Source organism: Sorex araneus, chromosome 1 (assembly GCF_027595985.1).
Source record: "Sorex araneus isolate mSorAra2 chromosome 1, mSorAra2.pri, whole genome shotgun sequence".
NCBI classification, from domain to species: domain Eukaryota; kingdom Metazoa; phylum Chordata; class Mammalia; order Eulipotyphla; family Soricidae; genus Sorex; species Sorex araneus.
In genome coordinates, this window is record NC_073302.1 from 287,950,908 (window position 1) to 287,976,283 (window position 25,376).

The 25,376-nt window shown below is 53.3% G+C and overlaps 1 protein-coding gene across 2 annotated transcripts in view; it reads right to left on the bottom strand.

The window, feature by feature from the left end:
- Nucleotides 1-25,376, bottom strand: part of ABCC4 (ATP binding cassette subfamily C member 4) — a 203,686-nt gene that overhangs the window by 64,265 nt on the left and 114,045 nt on the right. For both annotated transcript variants that reach the window (XM_055142190.1, XM_055142185.1), the window contains one exon: nucleotides 3,533-3,612. In XM_055142190.1, the coding sequence (XP_054998165.1) occupies nucleotides 3,533-3,612 (80 nt within the window). The remainder of the gene's footprint in view (nucleotides 1-3,532; nucleotides 3,613-25,376) is intronic.

A 25,376-nucleotide genomic window follows, 5' to 3' on the forward strand; every position in this document is an offset into this window, starting at 1 on the left:
TGCAGAGCAAGGGTGGTGGCTGTTTGTTTGCAAGACAAATACCACTACCCTGTCCTAGGCCTCTGACCCAGTGTTCTACCACCTCGCCTTGGCATTCAGATGTGTCCAGACCAGGGCCCGAGAAGGCACTTCTCTTTCTAACTCCCAGGCCAGAAAATACTCTGGTCCAGAAAATACTCCCAATGCCTTTCAATTATTAAACACTTGAGGCAAAGCAGGTTTAAAAATAAAACAAGGGCTGGAGCAATAGCACAGTGGGAAGGGCATTTGCCTTGCATGCGGCCGACCCGGGTTCAGGTCCCAGCATCCCATATGGTCTCCTGAGCACCGCCAGGGGTAATTCCTGAGTGAAGAGCCAGGAGTAACCCCTGTGCATCGCCAGGTATGACCCAAAAAGCAAAAAAAAAAGGGGGGGGGGGGGCTGGAGCGATAGCACAGCAGAGAGGGCATTTGCCTTGAACACGGCCAACCCCGGTTCGAGTCCCAGCAGCCCATAGGGTCTCCTGAGCACTGCCAGGGGTAATTCCTGAGTGCATGAGCCAGGAGTAACCCCTGTGCATCGCCAGGTATGACCCAAAAAGCAAAAAATAAAAAACAAAATAAAACAATAAAAAAAAAAAGAAAAAGAAAACCCTACCTTCCCACCCACCCAACAACAACAATAATAATAAAAAAAATGAAACCCACAAACACTACACCAACTGCTTACGCCAAGCAAGGTGAATCTAGCTGTCATTTTGACCTTGCTTGGCTTTCGCTCGGGAACCTATTTAGAAATGTAACAAGCGACGCTCTTCCCTCGGCTCAGCTAGCAGAGCTAATGGGCTTCTAATTAATTTCCAGAAGATTGCTGTTATAACTAACAGGTTTTTAAACATTTGGTTGATTGGGGAAAATGAATTGAATATAATGTATTTGATTTGGAAAATTAGTTTTCATTCTGTGTGCTTACCATAATAGTGTTTATTTTAAGTTTACATGATTCCATTAAGAGTCCCAGAAGCCCGCTGGGGTCGGGCTGCATCCTTACAGAGCCCTTTCCAAATTTCAAAAGAAGAAAAAAAAAATCAATTTACATTTTGATTTTTGTTGGCCTTTATTTGAGGGCAGGTTCGATTCATTTCTTGTGGCTTTAGTGAGTATGAGGGGGCAAAGAATGTGCTCTTGTTAATACAGCAAGAGGCTCAAATACTTCAGAATGATCCTTGGATAGCTCAGTCAATAGTCCTCTCATCGAATGCAAATCCTCGGGAGAAAAGGCCTGTGCCCACAAAAGTAAGATGAGACCATTCCGGCATTGTTTGTGGGGCTCCCGTGATTCCTCCTGACAACCCCTTCAACAATGGATGTTGGGAAAGTCCCTGGAGAATGGCCCTCGGTGGCAGGGCTCTGGGCACTTCTATTCACCTAAGACTGTTTTTTTTTTTTTTAAAAAAAAAGGAGAAAATTCTTCTTCCTGAAGGGATTATGGGAAGGACTATTAAAGACACCTGCAAACACACCAAGTGACAATGGCTCTTTATCAGCACTGATCACTGAGTCAGCCTTACTCCGGCGACCCAGCTGGGCTCGGTGGGCTGCGGCAGGAAAAGACCCTCGTCTTGTGGTGAACTCGAAAAACGGGCTCCGAACGTGCCCCCGTCCCAGGCTGCTGGGTTCCCTGTCTCTGCCGGGAGCCAGAGTGCAGGTCAGCGCCCAGGCGGACCCGGAGAGCCGAGGGGGGAGGCACGCAGGGCCCGGGGCCTCGGAGAGTCTCTCAGCTGCGGATCCCGGGGGTCAGGCCAGGGACCAGCGGGATGACCTGCAGCCTGTGGTTTCCCCCGCTGAGCACTGCTGGACGGAGCCCCAGAGGCCCCCAGCCTTCCCGGGGCGGGGGGGGGGGGGGGGGGGTCCTGGGTATCCCCAACCCCTCAGGGCCTGAGCAGCCCCGCAGCAAACTGCTCACCCCATTGGCCAGGAACTGCTGCTGGGGCCTGGCCCGCCTGAGCACTGCTTGGGAGATCAGAATTCTTTTGGGTTTTGTTTTGGGGCCACACCAGGTCATGCTCAGGGCTCACTCCTGGCCTCACTCAGTGACCTTACAGGGTCCCTGGGATTGGACTCAGGTCAATTGTGTCAAAGCAAGCACCCTCCCTGCTGCACAATCTCTCTAGCACCTGCCACCCATTTTTTTTTTAAACTTGAAGAGCGGTTGAGCACTGCAGGTGAGTATGCGGGTAAGGGAAATGCTCGGGACTGCACACCCTAAAAGTCACTCTTCCATGTACTGTGACCTTCCAGAGGACGTGAGCTGCTGACCAGAAACGGATATGCGACACACACACACACACACACACACACACACACACACACACACACACCCCTACCTTCAGAGACGAAAAGTGTCCCAAATCCACACACACACCCCAGAGAGGAAAAAGTGTACACACACAAACACACACACACACACACACACACACAACACACACACACAACCTCCCCCACCCCCCGAGAGGAAAAAGTGTCCCAAAATCCCAACTAACAGCCCAGCGGCGGGGTGACGTATGGCGTGTGAGAAAAACGCGTTTCATTTCCAAACTCAACACCAGGGCCTCTGAGGAGGGAAGCTCCTGGGCTGGTGACTCCGGGAAGGGGACAGAATGAGACAGAAGAGCAAACATGCCACAGAAGTGACAGTGAGGAGAGCGGCGAGGAGAGAGCAGCCCACGTTAGTCTTCAGAGCCTCAAAGTTCAGCGGCAACGCTAAAGCTTTCAGTGGAATGGGTACGCGCGCATGTGTGTCTGCACGCGCGCACGAGCGGTTCCAAAGACACCTTTAAGACTCAGAGCAATCAACAAGGGGAAAGAAAAGCTGCCCAGAAAAACAACAAAAAGGGATATTTTCTGAGCTGACTTTGATCCCAGCCCCAAATGATTGGCTTAAACATACTCGCTTTGAAAGGCTTTGTCTCTGCCACCACGACTCCCCATTGTCCTTGGGAACAAAGTATTATTTTCACCTTATTATTACTAATCTTTTCTTTGTAAGTAACCACACCTGGTTTTATTCCCGCCCCCCCCACACCCTCCGCTTCCACCACCACCACCAACACCACCACCAGCAGCAGAAAAAGCGGTGCAGTAAATATTTGCCCTTTGTGGTAATACAATGCATAATTTAGTTAATCTGGGCTATCTTTCCGTGCGAGGTGATTGTTTCTGTATTATGAAATGTGTTCACAGTCAGGTGAAATTCATGCCAGATACCTGGAAGGCAGACGGGAGAAGCACTTACCCAGCATGTAGGCGCTGCGACCCGACCCTGCCATGAGCGTGCGGCCACGCCCACACACCGCGTTCTTACTCATGTTAACTTAGCCTCCGAACCACCGCCACACCTTTCTTTGACAAACAGGGCCTTGCGCTAAGATAACACGCTCCAGCGCCAGGTGGGGAGGCCCGCCCTCAGCCCCCGGGAAACGGGCCCGGGCCCGCGGGAGACTGGGGCTGGCTTTCCCGCGGCGGCCCTCTTGGCACGGTGGGGGTACGTTACCTGGATGAAATCTAGAAAGGTCAAGGGCAGCAAGTCGTCCATATGCCCAATGTCTTTGGAGAAACGATTTAAAATTCTTCCTGCAAGAACAGGATATGAAAAATTACTCATTTCCCCAGACAGGCCCTTGAAGAGAAAACAATCCACCCACAAATCAAAACAATATTTCAAATGCATATGTATTCAATATCTTATGCATTCATGTGTAATAAGCCCGTGGCAGGGGTAAAAGAATAAGAGCCGGTACCTAGGAGAAGCAAAAATACCCGCCAAAAGGCAGTGGGTGGAGAAGATGAAACTTTGCTGGTTTTTTTTTAAAAAATAAATCCAAACTAGGGGGTGTGTGAAATAAATTTTCTGACAATACTGAGAAGTATTTCAGCAGGTTCTGATCGAGGTGAGTGTCAGAAGGTCCCCTCCGTTCAGATCCCACCTCCGACTTCCACACGCGTGCTAACAGTGAAACAACTGCAGATGACATCAATTCCTGTTCCCTAATTGGAGGCTAATTAGCACACTCATTTTGATGGAGTTACATGAAGAGATTCTGCTAAGTGGCACTTCCAAAAACAAATACAATTGCCTTGCTTCCCCTTGCACATAGAAGGGGAGCTTGGGACCCTCCTTCCCCCGCCCCCCACGTCATTCCAGGGCTGGGAATTTGCTCCTCCGGTGACAAGATGTTTTGTTTTTTTTTTTCAGGGGATCCCTCCAATGAGAGAGGCACAGGCCTTGCCCCACAGCCAGGAAGGCCGCTGGGGACACCCACCAGGTACTCCGAGAGTCAGGAGCATTTCACAGCATCGAGATAATTTCCCTGCCCCCAAATCTTCAGAATCCCAAGCTCAGAAAGAACTCATAAACACTCAGCCTTTTACATTTCACACACACACACACACACACAAACAGCTTTGCCCTGATCTTCCTTTTCTAACTGGGAAGCGTGGGGTCTCTGCACCCAGCCCCCCCCACCCCCTGCCCCGTCAGCAGAGGGCATTGCTCAGGGGGCCCTTCACGCCCCCTGCGGGGCAGGCTGGAGAGCTGGGCAGGTCAGGGAGTGTCCAGCGAGAAGCTGGTAAGACTGGAAGTTTCCTCGCAGGTCAGGCCAGGCTGGGGATAAGGCCGGGCCTCCGCTTCCTGTCTCAGGCTGGGCACCGCCTCCTTGGGGCACCTCTGGAGGGCCTGCTGATGACCTTCCCAAGCCTTTAATGACCCTCGAGCCCCTAAGGACTGTCTCTTCCAGGTGGAGGACTCTATGGATTCTTACACTGTCCAGTGAATTTTAAACTTCTCCAAGTAGCAACTGCAAAAACAGGGGACAGGTATGGGCCCCCCATGTTTTAGGCATCATGAAAATGCTCAGGCTTTCTGCAATGGAGGATTACAAAAAATAATAATAATAATAATTTTTTTTCTGCCTGGAGGCTTTGTGAGGAGGCGACACCCAACTCTGCTCAGAGCTTCTTCCTGGCTCTGCGCAGGGGTCACTGCTGAGGGTGCTCCTGGAGGGGACCGTATCGGTGCCGGGGCTCGAACCTCAGCACAAGGCAAGTGTCCTTACCCACTGTACTATCTCTGTGGCCCGAGAACAGCAATGTTTTAGGCGGCAGACTTCAGGAATGCCGTATCATACAGCTTAAAAGCTTCACGTTGGTTGAAAGGAGAGCAAGAACAAAACAACAACAAAAAAGAACTCAAGAAGGGAAAGGAAAGGTGGCGTAGATGTGCCCAATCTGTGAAAACCAGCCCTGTGCCAACTTCCCTGAGAGTGGACTGCGCCTGCGAGGGCTGGCAGGCCCGGCCAATCGTCAGGTACCAGGGCAGACACAGGCTAAGAAACCGCGTTCCTCCGCCGAGCCGAGTGGAGGGCCAGCCACGCTGAAAGCTCCATGGATGGGGTTGCCATGGAGAGGGTGTGTCCTGGAAGCCCCACGGCCACGTCCAGGCTCTGGCTCGAAGACCAAGAGGACCCCGGAGCTCGGCACGAGATGCGCCATCATCAAAGTTGCCATTGTCAAGTTCCCGGCCTTGGTTTCCCCAAGTTATTCTCAAGTTTCTCTGCATCAAGCCCTTGGATGAATTCCCTCCGTCCACCTGCCCGGCCTTCTCACAACCACGGGGCTTGGCCCCTGCCGGAATCTCTCCCGGGGTGTGAAGGAAGCGACTGGGGAGTGGGGTTCCCCGGGAACTGGGAGAACCCAATCTTTCTCGAGATAGCATGGAACTCAGTATTTGGGGCCGCACCTGGTGGCACTCAGCGCTCCCTCCTGCTGGCGCCCAGGGGGCCCACACGCGGTGCTAGCATCCAACCGGGCTCAGCGCGTGCAATGCTAGAGCCTCATCTCTGGCCCCTGAACCCAATCCTACCTTCCCAGAACATCCAACCTGGGCCGCCCCATGGTGAGTCCAGTTCCTCTGGACATCCTAGTCCTTCGAATGCTTGAAGGAAGCAAGTCCCAGCCCCGTCAGAGGGTCACCAACAACCCCTCAGAGGTCATTCATCGCTTTGTCCCACTGCCCTGGCCAGAGCCTTCTGCCCACACCCAGAAGGCCAGTCTCTGCCAAGGCCTCGTGTCTAGGATTCAAACCAACTCCTGGGTACTGTGGATTTTAACAGGCTCCACCAAGGGCGGGGGTGTAAAACCATCATCGTCATCACACCGCACATAAATGCCAGCCCGCCACCACCCCCCCACCAACCTGCCTGCCCACAGCATGTAGAGTCAAGGTTGTCGTTGCTGTCCACAGGTGATACTGGGGGCCCTGAACACACTCTACAGCCTCCGCCTACAGCCCCCGGGGAGACGGGAGCTAACTGGTACCACATGAAGACAGCTTTCACAATTGGACACCGACATGTACCACCGGTGGCTCACACTTGGATGCGGCTTAATTAACACAAATTGCAGCATCCAAGTCAGCGAGTTGAGTCTGTTAAGATGGAGAGTAGAGAAAGATATATCCGCTGAAAATTTGGGTATGTGGGTTTTGTGATTGGAAATCTCCAGGTTTTCTAGGGGTCTGTATGGGCTACCTCCCCCCACCTCCCTGCACTTCCGGAAGCCACGACAGTCACATCCACACCCCAAAGCTGCCACCCAAATGAAAAGCTACTCCAGCCTTACCATCCCAATAAAAATACCGAAAGCCCTGAACAAACACCATGCGTGACCTCTTTAGCACCTGTATTGCAAACCATAATGCACAACAGGAAAAGGAGAGCGAGAGCAAGAAGGAAAGTGCCTCCTATAGAGGGAGGCTGGGGGTGGGGAGGGGGAGAGTTGGGGGATGCTGGTGGGGAAAATGCTGATATTCACTGGTGGTGGGAGGCGTACACTGGTGGAGGGATGGGTGCTGGATCATTGTATGGCTGAAACCAATTATGAACAGCTTTGCAATGGTCTATCATGGATATCCAATTAAAAAATGTTTCAAAAATAAAAGTAATGTGGAGTTCATGCCTGGTTCAATCAGCTAAATCAAAGGCTGAATACATAGCAGTACTCCTACATTAAAAAAAAAAAAAAAGACGAGGGGTAAAGGGTAAAAAAGGGTTAAGAGGCCCCTGAGGGTGGGAATGAGACAGTATGACAACTTCTTAAATAAAATGGACATTCCACCTGACCGGCCACGCCACCGAGAGACACATGTGCCAAGGGCAGAAAGGCAGGTGACGACGACCCTTCGCTCCCCCCCACCAAAGCAACAGTCTTCCCAAGGAGGCGTGATGCGGGATCAAGCAAGACGTCCGTGGGCAGACAGAGAGAGCAGCCGTGCTGGGGCTCGAGGACAGAGTCCGCCACTGGCATCCAAGAAGGCAGCGCTGGGGCCGCATGGCCAGGGCTGGGCTGACCATGCCCAGGAGACTAACTCGGGCAGCGAGAGACAGTGGCTGGACCATGGAACAGGAATAACTACAGCAAGTACACCGAGAAAAGGCAACGGAGGTCGCTCCTAGACTCGGGACCAGCGAGGGCGGCTGCCGACAGAAACACATGGGCGTGGAGGATCGGACGGAGGAGGCCTGTCGGTGCAAAGAAGGGCTGAACTTTGACTCCTGCACACAGAGGGGGAAAGCTGGTCGGCTGTGAATGAGTGACCTGGAATTGACCACATGCTCATTGAAATAGAAGGAATATTATAAAATGTTATAAATATTTAAATAATATTATAATTATTATAATATTTAATTATAATACTCTCGGTAGCCCGGCAAGCTACCAAGAGTATCTCACCCGCGCGGCAGAGCCTGGCAAGCTACCTGTGCGTATTGGATATGCCAAAAACAGTAACAATAAGTCTCTCAATGAGCAACAGGATGACAGTGACAGTGACAGTATAAATATAATTTATAACAAATATGTTTATTTCTCCTCCCTTTTTAACATATAATGAAAATACAATAATTATAGTATAATATAACTATGATTATATAATATATAAAGACATACATCTTTATAGTATATGTATTTACATATCTTTAGATATAGCCCTGGAGACTGGAGCAATAGCACAGCGGGTAGGGCGTTTGCCTTGCATGCAGCCGACCCAGGTCTGATTTCTCTGTCCCTCTCGGAGAGTCCGGCAAGCTACCGAGACCAGCCCATCTGCACGGTAGAGCCTAGCAAGCTACCTGTGGCGTATTCGATATGCCAGAAACAGTAACAAGTCTCACAATGGAGGCGTTACTGGTGCCCGCTCGAGCAAATCGATGAACAATGGGACAACAGCGCTAGAGTGCTACAGATACCCTGAATTCCAGGAGTAATTTCCAGGAAGTTAGTAAACACTCTGAAGACGCTGACGTGGCACTACCGAGGAAGTCAGATCTAAATATCTGCAAAGGGTCTGTCACGCGCGGGGGTGATTTTAATTTGCTCGCCTAAGTTAGTATTTTGCTAGAGAAAGGCGACGAAAGCCCTGCGTAGAGTGGGGGGGAGGGCGGGGCGAGAGGGAGAGGGAGACAGGGCCCACCTCCTCCCCCGCCGCATTCTCAGGGGCCCCTCGGGTTCCACCACTGGCCCGGCCACCACCTGCCCCGTGTCCACAAGCCAGGCCCCGTGACGGCGCCCAAAACTCCCCATCAGAATGCAGGTCACCGAGGAATCCCACAGGGCCCGAGCGAGGTCACCGCTTCACCTATTTGGACACAGTCATCCAAATAAATACATGACTCCTCGCACTTCCTTATAACCACACTGTGATTCAAACCAGGCCCAGCCGGACCCTGTTTGCTCTCTGTGAAACACAGCCGTGCACGTACGCTGCGTACTTTTGTTCATTTGACTCAGTACACCATTTAATAGATTTTAGTAACTTTCTCGAGCAATGCAGCCTCCATCAAAGATCATCAGGTTTCAGTTACTATTTACACACACACACACACACACACACACACACACACACACCCATGAGGTCCCCACCTACCCATCCCAGAGGAGCCTCCCCACCACCCTTCCTAGCTCAGCCTCCTCTACTCCTTCCTCTAGCAAGGACCCGCCGCCAGGCTGTGTCACACAACTGCATGGACACTGCGCGTGCTCACTTTGGCTGCCCTGTTTCACTGCATCTTTGAGGTTTCTCCATCATCACACGGCCTGTGTCTGGAAGTCTTGTCTTTGAGCCCCAAGGAGTCTTGGGCAGCCCCGGAACAGGCCCCCTCAGGCCCTCCACACCTTGCCGTGAGGTGTGTCAAACAAAGCAGGGAAGTGCGTCTTCGAAATGCTCCCCAACAGTGAACTTCTCCGTGGATGGCTCCAGAGCGGAGTGCTCTCGCCGGGAAAGGGCCTTTGACCTGTGCATCAGAAGTGTCAGAGGGCCAGGTCGGGGCTAGGACCCGAGTCCACTGGGGAACGGGAGGGTGGGGGAGGGAGGACAAGGGAAACGCCTGGCCAACTCCTGAGAAGCACCGAGCCACAGGAGAGTGACCTCACCCCCAGGTGCGGTGCCAGTGGGTACTGCACCCTGGTCCTGAGGAGAAGGTGCCGGGCGCAGCAAAGGCAGGCCCAGAAGCATCGCCCCAGTCATGTGCGGCAGCAGCCAGGAAGGAGATTACATTAGCGTAGCGTATCCCATAGCGTAGGATAACATTGGTTTGTCCCTTCTGCCTTGCCGAAGGGAAATTAGGTTTACTGGGTTACTCCCATCACAGTGCTCCCATTCCTCTGTTTTTCTGTAACCTAGCCACTATGCTATTGCTCCAGCCCTTACTTCCTACAAGTCCCAAAACAGGTTCCTGATAAGGAACTGATGTATCCGGGGCAAGCTGTGAGCTACCCTGGCATCCAAATGGGCCAGGCCAAAGAACCGTAATACTTAACTATAAGTCAAGAACATGGTCATGGACAAATTCAGTCATGATCCAAAAAGTAACAACTGGACTAGGACGCTGCTAGGGTTAGGAAAGATTAATCTGGCCTGAGCACTTTAGTCTGAGATCTATAGCAAGATGTCCCCCGTAGAGCCACCCTACAAGCTTAAGTATCTCTTACTGTGTCCACAAAGAATAACTAAGATTAAGAAGTAGAATTTAAGAGGGCTGGAGCCATAGCACAGCGGGTAGGACATTTGCCTTACAGGCAGCCAACCCCGGTTGGATTCCCAGCATCCCATACTGTGACCCAAAGAACAAACAAACAAAGATCTTAATTAAGTTGTTGGACTACAAAGAGGAGAAAAACCCCTAAAGTGGTATTTGGTATTTTCAGCTTTGATATGTTGATTGTGCTACTAGACCTAGGTGTCTGGTTGCTACCCCCAGTGCAGAAAATTGGGGAGGGGGGAGGGGGGGAGAGAGAGAGAGAGAGGGAGGGAGGGAGGGAGGGAGGGAGGGAGGGAGGGAGAGGGAGAGAGAGAGAGGCAGAGAGGAAGAGAGGAAGAAGTGGGAAGGAGGGGGAGAGAGGGAGAGAGAGGGAGAGAGGGGGGGGCAGAGAGGAAGAGGGGGAGAGAGGAGAGACGGAGAGAGAGAGGCAGAGAGGAAGAGAGGGGGAGAGAGAGGGAGAGAGGCAGAGAGGAAAAGAGGGGGAGAGAGAGGCAGAGGGGGAGAGAGGGGGAGAGAGAGGGAGAGAGGCAGAGAGGAAAAGAGGGGGAGAGAGAGGCAGAGGGGGAGAGAGGGGGAGAGAGAGAGGGAAAGAGGGAGGGAAAGAGGAAGGGAGAGAGAGGCAGAGAAGAGAGGGGGAAAGAGAGAGGGAGAGAGAGGAAGAGAGGAAAACGGGGAGAGGGGGAGAGAGAGGGGGAGACAGGGGGAGAGAGAGGGGAAGGGGGAGAGAGGGAGGGGGGAGAGAGATGGAGAGGGCAGGAGAGGGAGGAAAAGGGTAAGAGAAAGAAAGGGTAAGAGAGGGAGGGAGGGAGACAGAGAGAGGGAGAGAGGAAAATGCTTGCCATGCGGGGGAGGAAGTGACTCTGGGGACACTGGTGTTGGGAAGTGCGCAGGGCGAGGAGCCTGTGTTGGAACACTGTGTGACTGGGCCCCTGGGTGGTGACTCCTGGCTCAGAGCTCAGGGCCAGCGCCTGCTGGGCTTGGGGGCGCCTCTGAGAGGCTGGAGAGGAGGCTGGGTTGGCCGCACGCAAAGCCAGCGCACTGCCCGCCATGCTCTCTACCTCTCTGGCCTCGTCCTGGAGCCTGCCACAACCGCCCCTGGGCGGCTGGCGACACTCGCAGGTGACACGGGCACCAGCACCGCAGAGGGCCTGAGCGTGCAGGTGGGCAGGAGCCGGTGTCTCAAGGGAGGGGAAGAGCTTCCAGGGGGACGTGCCCCGGCCACTGGCTGACGGGCTGACAGGCTGGCAGGGCCGGGTAGGCAGAGGAAAGACACCCGCGAGGCCCAAGAGTGGGGAGAGAGCAGGGTGACAAATATTTGCCAGGGTCATGGAGAGAGCATGACCCGGCCGCCGAGATAGGACCGGGAGAGGGAAGGGTGAGGCGAGAACTAGGAGGGAGGGCACAGTGGGGAGGGCGCTGCCTGCACGCAGCAGCCGACCAGGCTTGGGACCTTGACACCCCGGAGGGTCCCCCCAGGGCCCCATCAGGAGTGATCCCTGAGCACCAGAGCCAGGAGTCAGCCCGGGTGTGGCCCCCAGATCAGACAAAAAAATTCCATGTGCAAAGTTGTTGCAGCTCAGGGCTGGAGCAATTGCAGAGCAGGTAGGGAAAGGAATCGGTTTCTTTGATCAGGCTCTCCTTCCACCAGGGGGCCGGGCTGGAGATGGAGCGGGGAAGGAAGACAGTGAGGAAGGAGGGTCGCAGCTGACCTGAGCTGGACGGAGTGGGAGAGCCTGGCAGAGATGGACAGAGAGATGGACAGAGCCCAGAAAAACCCGTGCACCCGGCCAGGCCAGGATTTTCTCTTACAGATACGATTCATGACTAAGGCCTGAGTGCCAGCGTCCCCCCCTTGTCCCCAACGGAGCCCCAAAGAGCACCAAAACGGGGGTGCTCACGAGGGCAGACCCAGCCGCTCCCCACCACGAGCGAGGCACCATCCCCCCCTTTGCAGAAAACGCTGCAAAGGCTGAGAGGCCCCGAGAGAAACCCAATGTCGCGGGAAGGCAGAGAAGGCGACCCCCCCTCCGCCGGCCCCCGACCGGGAGCCCAGCTGATACACGGTCAGTCGTGGCTCCTGCGGAACAGGGCGCTGTGGAAAACTGGGCAAGGGTGAAAACTTTCTGGGACTCGCCACGGCCACAGATGAATGCGAAGTCAACCTCGTCGTGAATCTGGGGTGTTTCTGGTAGTAGCCGCCCACACGGCGTTTCTTGGGCAACAACAGGGCTGCGAGTGGGAACGTTTAAGAAACCCTCTGGAGAATCAGAAAATCCACGTCGACCCATCCATGGCCTAGAAGCACTTTCCCGGGCCAACATGAGGGCCCAATGATATCCTGATTATACAGGGACAAATCTAGGGGCGGAGGGGGGGGTGGTCCAAGCAGGCTGCTGCTAAGCTGGTAGGAACGAGCTCTGACTTGGAAATTCTGTCCCCCAGGATGGAAAGTACAGGAAAGTACTGTTGAACAAACGGAGCACTGTAGCTGTTGTCCTGTTGCTCATCCAGTATATCCCTTAGACTAGACTGCTGTATCCAAGAGGAAACAATAAAAGTGGATATTTAGTATCTAGGGCACAGTTTATGTGCAAACTTAAAATCACTGTCACTGGCGTCTCATTGCTCATCGATTTGCTCGAGCAGGCACCAGTAACATCTCCATTGAGAGACTTGTTGTTACTGTTTTTGGCATACCCAATAAGCCACGGGGAGCTTGCCAGGCTCTGTGATGCGGGCGGGATACTCTCAGTAGCTTGCCGGGCTCTCCAAGAGGGACGGAAGAATTGAACCTGGGTCGGCTGCGTACAAGGTAAACGCTCTACCCGCTTTGCTACAAACGTAACACTGCAAAATAACTCCCTCAACCAAGACAAAATCAAGGAGGGTGAACAACAACAAAAAAAATAAAATAGAGCCGGGGCACAGCGGGTAGGGCGTTTGCCTTACACGCGACTGACCCGGGTTCAATCCCCAGCATCCCATACGGTCCTCCCAGCACGGCCAGGAGTAATTCCTAAGTGCAGATCAGGAGTAACCCCTGAGCACTGCTGGGTGTGACCCAAAAAAACAATGAATAAATAAATAAAATTAGAAACTGAGGGGCTGCAGCGTTAGTACAGCAGGTAGTGCATTTGCCTTGCACGCAGCCGACCCAGGGTTGATTCCCTGCATCCCACATGGCCCCCTGAGCACTGCCAGCAGTAATTCTTGAGTACAAAGCAAGGAGTAACCCCTGTACATCGCCGGGTGTGACCCAAAAAGAAAAGAAAGAAAAAGAAAGAAAGAAAGAAAGGAAGGAAGGAAGGAAGGAAGGAAGGAAGGAAGGAAGGAAGGAAGGAAGGAAGGAAGGAAGGAAGGAAGGGAGGGAGGGAGGGAGGGAGTCTGTGAGCCAAATGCACGAACACCACGTAAAGCACGAGCGGGCTGGGCCACCTTCCTGGTGAGACCTGAGCACGGTCCCCTGGGCACTGCTGGGTGCAGTTCTGGTGGTCCCAGACCCAAACCAATGAAAATCAAAGGTCCATGTGCAGGTCTGACCCCCTGGCCCTCAGGTCTGGCTGGCCGTGTGGGCCCCGAGCCAGTCCCGGGGCTTATTGTGAAGTGCCGCGAGGGATTCAGCGGCAGGGCCGGGGCCACACGTCACCGCTGCTCCCGGCGCCAGGCTACCAAGGCAGCCGCCAGGTGTCAGGGCTCAGCTCCGACAGGGACCCGCGGCCCGGGAGCGGCTGGTGCCAGGAGAGCCGGGTCTGCCTGTCTCAGGCGGGCGGGTCTGGCCCACGGCCCACGCGAGGGCAGGAATGTGCAGACGCAGGAACGCGGGGGAGGGGGGGTGCTCTGGGAGCCACAGGGACATCAGGGTGGGTGACCCCCCGCGGAAGAGGCCTGGCTGAGAGCTGACCCAGGGCTCGAGGCCTTCGCCTTGCACGTGGCTGACCCTGGTGTGACTGACGTCAGAGCATCGCCCGGGGTGGCGTGACCTCGCCACCTCCACCCAAGGAAAGAACTGCTGGGCTAAGAGCCCTGGGCACCCCCAATCCCTTGCCTTGTCCACCATCGGAGTGAGGGCGGGCTCAGGGCGGTAAACTGAGGGTTCCAGATCCAAGGAGGAGTTGGTCTTATTTAATTATTTATTTATTCTTGCTTTTTTTTTTTTTGGGGGGGGGGGTGACACCATCCTGGCTCTGCACTCAGAAATCACTCCTGGTGATGCTCGGGGGACCCTATGGGATGCTGGGAATCGAACCCAGGTCAGCCGCGTGCAAGGCAAATGCCCTCCCCGCTGTGCTATCGCTGCAACCCCACAGGAGTCGATCTTAGTGCGGGCATGTGTCAGGGCTGGAGACGGGGCGGGGGGGGTGGGGAGCCGGCGAGGCCTGGACAGGAGGAACCGCCCTCCTCTGGCACTGAGGCACGCGTGGGACTCACCGAGCACTGTTCACGGTGGCACCGGGCCCCCCAGCGGGCCCTCCCTCCTCCATCCATCTCCAGGAAACGTGGGGCCCCGGGTGGAAGGCTCAGAAGTGGGGCAGCCAAGCGCGGGGCGGGAGAGCGTGATGGGACCTGAAGACAATGGGCCCTCCCACTCTCCACCCTGCGCGGAGGAGCTGCAGGGGAGCTGGAGCGGGATCAAAGGACGCCCAGATCTCCTGGGAGCGCTATCTCCGGCGTGGCACCGGCGTGGCACCGAGCATCTGGGAGGGAGCTGCCGGCAGAGGTGGGGAGAACCGGCTGGGCTGTGTTCCATACAAATGTGCAGGCCACGGTGGCGGCAGCGGGTAGGGAGCAACCCATCATCCACCTCAACTGGACCTGCTCTTTTGTCGGCCTCCACGGGACAAAAATCGCCACAACGTAAAACCAGCCACGAGAGAGAGAGAGAGAGAGAGAGAGAGAGAGAGAGAGAGAGAGAGAGAGGGCCGAGGCCGGGCTCCCCCGGGGGTGGAGGAGTCTCGTGGCCTCTGTTCCAGGACCACACTGTTCTAATGACTGCCGCTCTGCAAAATAGTTTTGACAGTCAGGAGTGCCTGGCCTCTATTTTAACTCCTTTTTTATTTTCTTTAACCTTCTTGGAATTGCCCTGGCGACTCAGAGGTGCTTCTGTGGCACCCCAAAAATTTTAGAGTTGTTTGATCTGACACCTGGGGAAATGCCTCGGGCATTCTTGTGGGCCTGGTGTTGAGTCTGCAGATGCTTCCGGTAAGAGGGCTAGTTCCATAATGCTGCCTCTCACCCCACACACACACACACACACACACACACACACACACACACACACACACACACACACACACACACACACACACACACACACGCACACACACCCATGAGCACAGGGCGTTCCCGTTTCTTTGTGTCTGCTTCAATTTCTTTTTTTGGCGATACGTTAGTCTCCAGCAGGTAGGTCCTTGAAGAACTCTGATGTTGGGTTTTCATCTTTATTTGTGCAGCAGTAGATGGGACTGTTTGCCTAATCTCTCTTTCCTCCAACTCACAGTTTGCAACGGAAGTACAACACACTTTTGTGTATTCTAACACCTCTGCTCTTCCATCAGATGACAAATCAAGCTAAGTCCACAAGAAAAACGTCTTTTTCATAATGGAAGAATTTCAGAAAAAATAATATAGTAACGACTAGATAAAACATCCTCGGTACGGTGCCTGCCAGGTGAAGGATTTGGGACAAAGGCTACCTATTCTTTTTTTTTTTTAATTATTATTTTTGGGTCACACGTGGCCATGCACTCAGGAATTACTTCTGGCGGTGCTCGGGGGACCATATGGGATGCTGAGAATAAAACTCGGGTCGGCTGCACAAGGCAAACGCCCTCCCCGCTGTGCAGCCTCAACACTACCTAGTCTTAGCCCACTGCAACGGTCACTCCAGCCTCAACACTACCTAGTCTTAGCCCACTGCAACGGTCTTGTTTTCACCCCTGAAATCATGACCTTCAGACACTCACACTCCTCGCCAGACCAGTTTTAGGTGTCGCACCTGGAGGCGACGGTCCGGTCGTCTGTCTCTGAAACTGCACCTATCCCCCCCCCATCCTGTTTTCTCTCTTGACAGCTACGGCATGGTCTCCCGATCTAAGAACTCTCATTTTGCGCATCGCCGTGGCTACTGTTTCCTAGGGCGAACCCACTTCTTGGTTCCTCTCAGTCTCGTTGCATTCCTGCCACCCAGCTGCATGCCTTGTCTGTGGCGGGCGGGGGGGGCTCCCACCTCTCATGGCCCCCCTCTCCAGGCCCCCAGATGGCCCTCCTAGCCCCTCTCGCTACCCCACAGAAACCTTCACTCCTCTTCACAGCCTGTGCACGTGATCCGAAAAATATCTCCCCCCGCTGTGCATCTCCCGAGCCCCCAAGGAGTGAGCTGTCTCACTGCAAACCCCAGAAAGCCAAGACGCTTGCTTAAAACACACGTCGACCCCCACGTGGCTCACAGCATTGGAGAGCTTCACAGGCCTAGCTGTAAGCAGGTGCTCCCTGCACCCTTTAAACCATTGAAAAAAAAAGGGGGAGCTGGAGCGATAGCATAGTGGGTAGGGCATTTGCCTTGCACGAGGCCGACCCAGGTTCGAATCCCAGCATCCTATATGGTCTCCTGAGCACCGCCAGGAGTAATTCCTGAGTGTAGAACCAGGAGTAACCCCTGTGCATTGCCAGGTGTTACCCAAAAAGAAAAAAAAAAAAAATAAGAACAAACCTCAACCCAGATTCTGCAGGGTATTGTGTGTGTGTGTGTGTGTGTGTGTGTGTGTGTGTGTGTGTGTGTGTGACCAAAGGGCACCTGCCGGAGTCTCGGGCAGCCACGGGAGTCAGCCGACTTCCCAGCGCCAGGCACGTTTCTACGTCCAACACCTTAATCAGAACACAAACTGTTCTCGAGATTTCGGCAGAGGTCATCAAATAACCCTTCAATGGCAATTAATCACGGGCAAACAAGGGGCTCTTGGAGAGCAACTTCACGCTATTTGATGCTCAAGTTGATGCAGGATCTTGGTTCAACAATGATTCACTAACCCTCCCGGGCCACACAATGGCAGGGCTGCCCGCAGAGTGAGAGAGTCAAGACTCTTTTGTTGACCCATCAGGCGACAAGCAAACCTCCGCGCGCGATATTCTCTGTCCTCACCTGGCACGGGGCACCTGGCCGTGACTCAGGGTGCGTGCGTGAGGCCCGGCCCCAAGCGCCGGGCAAGTGGGGGCCATCCAGAGTCGTCCAGGCTGCCCGGGAGCTAGGGAACTGCCCTCCCCAGCGGCAGCGCTGGACAGCTGACCCCACCGACCGGAAACGTTCAGTCTCTCCGCAGCACAGCAAGGAAGAACAGCCACGGAACCCACCTCCCGGCCCCGGAGGCCAGCCCCGGCCCCTGCTCTGGGGACCCACGCTGACCCGCTATAATAAAAAAAAAAAAAAAAAAAAAAAAAAAAAAAAAAAAAAAAAACCTCTGGTCAGCACAACTGTCTGCCCAGCAAAATCCCGGTGCCCGTGTCTGGTGCCCTGCGCCCATCTTATCACACGGTTCCTCTAAATTAAACGGGCCTTTAGAGCACCGCGCCGCGGCCCCTCCGAAAGCCAGAAGTTCCATTTGAAGTTGGGCTGATAATTCCCAAAGACGGTTAATCACATTTCTCAGAAGGACTCGATTTCTTTCCCGCAAGTTCATTTCTGCCAGGGGAGGAAGGCACGGAAGGGGAGGGCGGGGCTGTGTCTGGGCCCTGTTTCTGCCAACCCTGGCACCGTCAGCACTTCTCTCGGGGCTGAGGCCGCGACGGCTGAAGGCGTGATTTCTGCGTCTCCTCTGAGTCAAGAGGTTGCAAAGGGGGCTGGAAACGGCCTCTGGACGGGGGCCGGGAGCCGCTGCCGGCAACGACCCGACTACCCTTACTTGAGAAAGGGGTTGGCGGCCCAGCCGTGTGGAACGGCTGAGTTCTTGCAGGGTTTATTGTTCGTTCCAAGTAACTCTTGGGGGAGTAAGGATGAGCCTGAGGAGTGCATATATGTGTGGAGAGTGAGTCCTGGTGTGGACACAGCCCTGCCAGCAAGAGCCACACCAGGCGGTCCCAGAAAGCCACTGTGGGGTGACCCCAATTAAAAAAAAAAAAAAAAAAGCATGAAAGATGAATACTCAGCCGTAAGCGGAAACTGTCTCTCATTACTTAATACGATTTAAAAAGTAAACTGAGGGGCTGGAACAGCAGGCCAGCAGGTAGGGTGTACTAGGTATTCTTTTTTTTTAAAAAAAAAAAAAAAAAAGAAGTCATGTTCTAGAACACAAGCAGACATACAAACAAACATGTGAACCAGACTCAGAACCTGGGATGGGGCTAGCATCAGATGTATGGAAGGTGAGCATTGCCCCTCCTGCACTAGTTCCTCTGGTCTTCATAAGAATTTTTTTAAAAGAAATGTAACATCCCAGGCCGGAGCGATAGCATAGCGGGTAGGGCGTTTGCCTTGCACGCGGCCGACCCGGGTTCAATCCCCGGCATCCCATATGGTCCCCCAATCACCACCAGGAGTAATTCCTGAGTGCAAAGCCAAGAGTAACTCCTGAGCATCGCTGGGTGTGACCCAAAAAGAAAAAAAAAAAAAAAGAAAGGTAACATCCCAGTAAGTCTCCATTAGTCCCTGTTGAGTGCTAGAACGTTACTGAAGCCTGCTCGAGCAAAACAATGCACAACGGGATGACAGTGATACAGTGATGTAACATCCCTGGCACCTCCAACTTAATTGACTATAATAGATTATAATAGAACAAAGCTAAGCACATGTGACAACAGTTTTCCTGAAAAACGTTAGAAACTTTTGAGAAAACTTATTTGCAAAGTATATTTGAAGTTTGGGCTGGAGCGACAGCACAGTGGGTAGGGCATATGCCTTGCATGTGGCCGATCCAGGGTTCAATTCCTCCGTCCCTCTGGGAGAGCCGGGCAAACTACCGAGAGTATCCCGCCCACACAGCAGAGCCTGGCAAGCTACCCAGGATGTATTCAATTTGCCAACAAGTTACAACAAGTCTCACAATGGAGATGTTACTGGTGCCCGCTTGAGCAAATCAATGAGACAGTGACACTGATTTTAAGTCTGCACATAAACGGGGCCTTAAATACTAAATATTCCACTTTTATTGTTTCCTCTTGGATACAACAGTCTAGTCTAAGTGGTATACTGAATATTACACACACACACTCACACACACACACACTGAATCAAAAACTGCCAAGTTTCAACAAGGTTGTTCATAAACAACAGCACTAAAAAGTGACTTTCTTGGGCACCAGAGAGTGAGTACACCAGGTAGGGTGTCTGCCCTGAAATCAGTCAGCCCGTTTTGATGCCAGGTATCCCATGTGGTCATTCCTGAGCACAGAGCCAGGAGCAAGTCCTGAGCACTGCCAGGTGTAGCCCCAAAACAAAACAAAAACAAAACCCCCCAAAATGACCTTCAGGGCCAAGGCAAGAGCTCAAAGGGCTGGCGTGCTGGAGGCCAGGGTTTCATCTCTGGCACCGCATGGTCCCCTGGGCACCAACAGTTACCTCCAAAGACTATTTTGGAAGTAGGTCCTGGGAGCACTCTTGGGGGTGTCTGAAACCCAAGTGACTGTCACTGTGGATAGTAGGTGCGCTTTCTGTAGAATTCTCACACCCAGACATAAATTCCACATCGCTTCATTATATAAGACACACCAGCAAAAGGGGTGTGTGTGTGTGGGGGGGGGGGGGGGCAACAGGACAGGGTCAAGGCGCTGGCCTTTCAACCCCCTGGTTCCCACTCATATCCCTAGCCCCACCTCAGATTCCCCCCAAGTTCGACAGGGGCCCCTCCTGGGTACAGGACCAGGAACAGCCAAGCCCATGTCCCCATTTCTCAGTCAAACTGGCACATACGCGTGGTGGGTTCACCGCATCATCACTGTACCTAAGTTTCATCGAAGCAGACCAGACTTTCCTGTAAACAGCACCAGTTTTCGAGTCTATCCAAGGGGTGCCTCCACAGGTAATCCATGGCTACGCTGCCGGGCACAAACCATTTCAGCGGTAAATCCTTGCAACCCAATCGTCAGATCAACCAAGTTAGGACAAAAACATACTGCACCAGGGCTGGAGCCATAGCACAGAAGGGAGGGCGTTTGCCTTGCACGTGGCCGACCCGGGTTCAATTCCCAGCATCCCATATGGTCCCCTGAGCACCACCAGGAGTAATTCCTGAGTGCAGAGCCAGGAGTAACCCCTGAGCATCACTGGACGTGACCCAAAAGGCAAAAAAAAACATACTGCACCCTTCTGGCTGAGGGGGAGACTGTGGGGGGCGGGGGGGACCTTCGGCCATGCAAGGGACTGTGTCTCCCACACAGCTGACCACACACAGTGAAAGCCACCCCCCACTTTAGCCTTTAAAGCGGCGTCCTGGGGGGGCTTATCTTCCCGCATGTGGACTCAGTCATAGCCACTCGACACTCTCAGCTTTCCCCGCTGGCACTATAAATACAAATAAGCACGCGTGCCCTGATTGCCTCCCCCATTTTCTCAGGCCCAAACTGACAGACCATTATCACTTCTGCAGAGAGGTGCAAAAAAAAAATAGAAAAGAAAAGAAAAAGCAGGCAGGGTCATGCGGGAAGGAGATGTGCCAGGATTCTAAGATCCGTTTATCGAAACTGCCAGTGAGAGCTAACAAATTCAGGTGGGGTGCTGCTTGCCGCCGAAATTAATTTACCAGTTAACACGACTCTGAGTGGCGGGCCTGTCAGAGAGCAGACAGGTAGGGAGCTCCCAGGGTCGGCGCACGCGTCTGCATCTGAACTAACACACAAGTGCAGGAGGGGCCAAGAGTAAGTGGGTTCTCTGCGCGGCCGCAAACTTCAAACCACACCCTACCCACACTCCAAGATTACCGCGCCACATCTGACGGGGTTCAAAGTAGGAGGCAACCACTCCTAGACGGAAATACACATTTTCTTTTTTTACACATACATATTGGATACACCAAAAAGAGTAACAATAAGTCTCACAATGAGAGATGTTACTGGTGCCCGCTCGAGCAACTTGATGAGCAACAGGATGACACTGATACAGTGATACAGTGATATATATTAAAAGGACGCCAGCCTCAACCTTTAACAACATGTCAATGATCTCTGAGAGAAGGGCTTACCGGCCCTGAGTGTAATGCAACCATCTCCACACTCTTCCCTCCACGCCTGGCTTCCCCACTCACGAGTCGCAGGAACACGCGCTCCCGCCCTGGGCAGCCGGAAGCTAATGACTCTCCTCGCACACAGAGAGCATAAAAATGCCATGAACAGGGGCCAGAGCGACAGTCCGGTGGCCAAGACACTTGCTTTGCGCTCAACCAACCTGGGTTCGATTCCCGGCAGCCCGGAGGATCCCTGAGTAGCACTGGCCCAAGAGAGTGGTTTGGGTGGGGTAGGGGGAAATTCTATTTATAGACTTCATGGGTTCTCAAGGCTGAAAGAATTCCAAGCCCAAGGTCATGGAAACGAACTTTCATCTTTAACTGAATTTCAACCTCCATGTTAAAATTTACATAGCTTGGCTGGAGAGACAATACAGATTTTGGGGGATTTTATGAAAATTTATTTATATATTTATTTAGTCTTTTGTTTTGTTTTGTTTTGTTTTGGTCACACCTGGCAATGCTCAGGAATTACTCCTGGCTCCGCACTCAGGATTCACTCCTGGCGTTGCTTGGGGGACCATAAGGGATGCCAGGATGGAACCCGGGTCAGCCGCATGCACAGCAAATGCCCTACCCGCTGTGCTATGGCTGCAGCCCCGAGACAGGGTACAGTTTTTAAGGCACTTACTTGTCTTTGACCCTGGTGATTCCCCAGGAGCCCTGAGCACCACCAGGAGTGACCCCTAGGAGAAAGCCGAGTTTTACGTATCTACACTCTTTCTGTGGTCAGTGGTCCGTGAGCATCACCAGGAGTGGCCCCTGGGAGCAAGCCCTGAGTTTCTCACAAACACACACACACACACTGGTCTCCATAAAGCTTGGTGCGGTCACTCAGATGGGCAACACAGGAGTAAGCCCTGAGTTTCTCTCTCTCTCTCTCTCTCTCTCTCTCTCTCTCTCACACACACACACACACACACACACACACACTTACCCTCCATTCCTTCTGGGCTCCGTAAGCCTGGTATGGTTACTCAGATGGGCAACACAGGAGTAAGCCCTGAGTTTCTCACACACACACACACACACACACACACACACACACACACACACACACACACACAGAGCTCCATTCCTTCTGGGCTCCGTAAAGCCCAGTGTGGTCACTCAGGTGGGCAATACAGGACTGTCCTTCCCTTTCCCAGCTTCCTCCGTTAGGACGCCCGCAAGAGGAAGAAGGTGGAGCAAGACGTGGGGATCTGGCCCGAGACACAACAGAAGGGTCGGGGCTTGCCGTGCGTGCCTCTGGCCCCGTCTGAGACCCGTCACCACCCACGGTCGCTGGAGCACAAGGAGAGATCCCTGAGCACACAGCCCCCTCAAAAGAGGACGGGACTCGAGGACCTCGGCAGCACTCACCAAGGAGTCCCAGAACCAGGCCCCGGTCCTCCAAACCTGGCCTTCTCCACCCTGGGCACCCGTGCGGAGAACTGCACCCCCTCTGGCTGGTGCGCCATCAGCCTCAGTGCATCCTCCTCCTCCCAGCAGCCACCGCGGCTTGAACCAGCTACCTGCAAGGCTCAGTTCGGCATTTGGATGGGAGACGGTGCACAAGGGGGTCACGGAAGTGGTTTGAACCACGTAGAAAACAACCCCTCCCCGCCCCGCTCCGGACGGTCCTCGGCATTCCCCGTGGCAGAAGGGGGAAGGCAACAGCCAAGGCGGGTGGGGAAAGGAAGTCCATGTCTGTGGTCCGGGGAAAGAATCCCAGAAGGGGCAACAATCAAGAAGGCCAGTGACAGGCCAGGGGGAAGCGGAGACCCCACCTCACGCCGCAGGAGGCCTGCACTCGGGTTCGGACAGATTCCTCGCCCCGTCCGACCCACGCCCATTCCAGAACATTCCTGGGAGCACGATGTGCGCGGTAAGCACTCTTGCTCGGTTCTTTTAATATGAATCATTTTTAGGGACTTGGCTTGAAGTGCCGCAGAGAGTTCATAAGACGCCGGTCTTTGATCTCTGTGACTCTGCATGTATGTTTTTAAAATTTCTGGAATGCACCCAGGGAGGCAAACTGCTTGACAGAAAACACTATAAATATCCAAATAAATAAATACATACAAACATCTGGAACCCTGATTAAGCACCAAAGTTGTTGGGGTTTTGTTTTGGGCTGGTCGATTTTTTTTTTCTATTATTATTATTTTTGGGAAAGGGAAAAGGGGGAGGGAAAATGCACCAAACAGCATTTTTTAAAATATTTTTTTTTTATGGGGGGAAAAAAAAATTCCTATTCTTTCCGTAGTGACACGAAGGGGCCGTTTCAAAGGCTCGGTCTAGAAGCCACATTGGAAAGGGGAGTGAGGAACAAAACCGCCCGTGAAGAACAGAATTCCAGGCTCTCCCCAACTTCACTGCCGTTTGCTTTTGAAAACGGCCAGTGGTAGATGAGTATCTGCGAAATATTAGTCATTACTTCTAACGACAAAAATAACTCCAGGCAACGGATTCATCTGGAGTTTCAGATGAAGTGTGTGTGTGTGTGTGTGTGTGTGTGTGTGTGTGTGTGTGTGCGCGTGTGTGTGTGCGCGCGTGCGCGTACGCGCACGTGCGTGCAAGCACAGACCTCAGGTCATGACACAATCACAAGCATTAAGGTAGACACTAATGCCGTAGCGGACAGTGGCACTCGCCCACGGGAGCCCCTGGCAACGGGCCCCGCCAGGGGAGGAGGGCTTTGCCCCGGTAATGCCCGACACAGGTCTTGGCTGAGTGAAAACTAGGAGTCAGAGCTACAGAGGTCTGATGTGCTTGAAGAACATCAGTTTAAATAAAATAAAACAAAATAAAATAAAATAAAAGTAATAAAGTGCCGGCCCCCTCCAGGTGCCGTTTCCACCCAGCACCAGTCGTCTGCCCCAGAGAGGGAGTGAGGAAAGGCTGAGAGCTTCAGCAGCGCCCCAAGGAAGACCGCGGCCCCTCCAGGGCTGGGAGGAGGAGCCTCTTCCAGGAGCGGCAGGGAGAGGCCCATGGCTGAAGGCGCTGGCCCTGCATGTGGACGCTGGTTCAACCCGCAGCACTGCCAGGGGTCACTCCTGAGCAGAGAGCCAGGCCCCATGTGCCTTAACCCCTGTACCGTCTCTTCAGCCCCGAGAGAACAATGAAGGCAAATCCATTATTATTATTATTATTGTGGCTGTTATTATTACTGGGCTGGAGCGATAGCACGTGGCCGACCCGGGTTCGATTCCTTTGCCCCTCTCAGAGAGCCTGGCAAGCTACCGAGAGTATCCCACCCAAACGGGAGAGCCTGGCAAGCTCCCCGTGGCGTACTGGATATGCCAAAAACAGGAACAATAAGTCTCACAATGAGACGTTACTGGTGCCCACTCGAGCAAATCAATGAACAAGGGGATGACAGTAACAATGACATTGTTATTATTATTCTCTGGTGTTTTTAGCCACACCTGGAGATGCTTAGGAGTTATTCTGCCCTCAGGAATCATTCCTGGTGGACGCCGGGGACCATACAGGACGCCAGGAATAGAATCCAGGTTGGCCAGATGCAAGGCAAACACCCTACCCGCTGTACTATTGCTCCAGCACTTCCATTTTAGTTGTCTTTTCAAATGTCAGAAAATATTTTATTAACAATTATGGTTTCTGAGCGATAGCACAGTGGGTAGGGCATTTGCCTTGCACACGGCTGACCCGAGTTCGATTCCCCCGCCCCTCTCAGAGAGCCCAGCAAGCTACCTGTGGCATATTCAATATGCCAAAAACAGTAACAAGTCTCACAATGGAGATGTTACTGGTGCCCGCTCGAGCAAATCAATGAGCAACAGGAAGACAGTTTTTGGTTTTGAATTCTAACTCCTCTTGTCCCTTTTCAGAATTTTCTAGAAGCACATTCTCTAGAAAAACCACCAAATTTCAGGGCTGGAGCAATAGCACAGCAGGTAGGGCAGTTGCCTTGCACATTGGCCGACCCGGGTTCAATTCCCAGCATCCCATATGGTCCCCTGAGCACCGCCAGGAGTAATTCCTGAGCGCAGAGTCAGGAGTAACCCCTGTGCATCACTGGGTGTGACCAAAAAAAAAAAAAAAAACCCCACCAAATTTCAAGTCTAGAAGAATGCTCATGAATTGATGT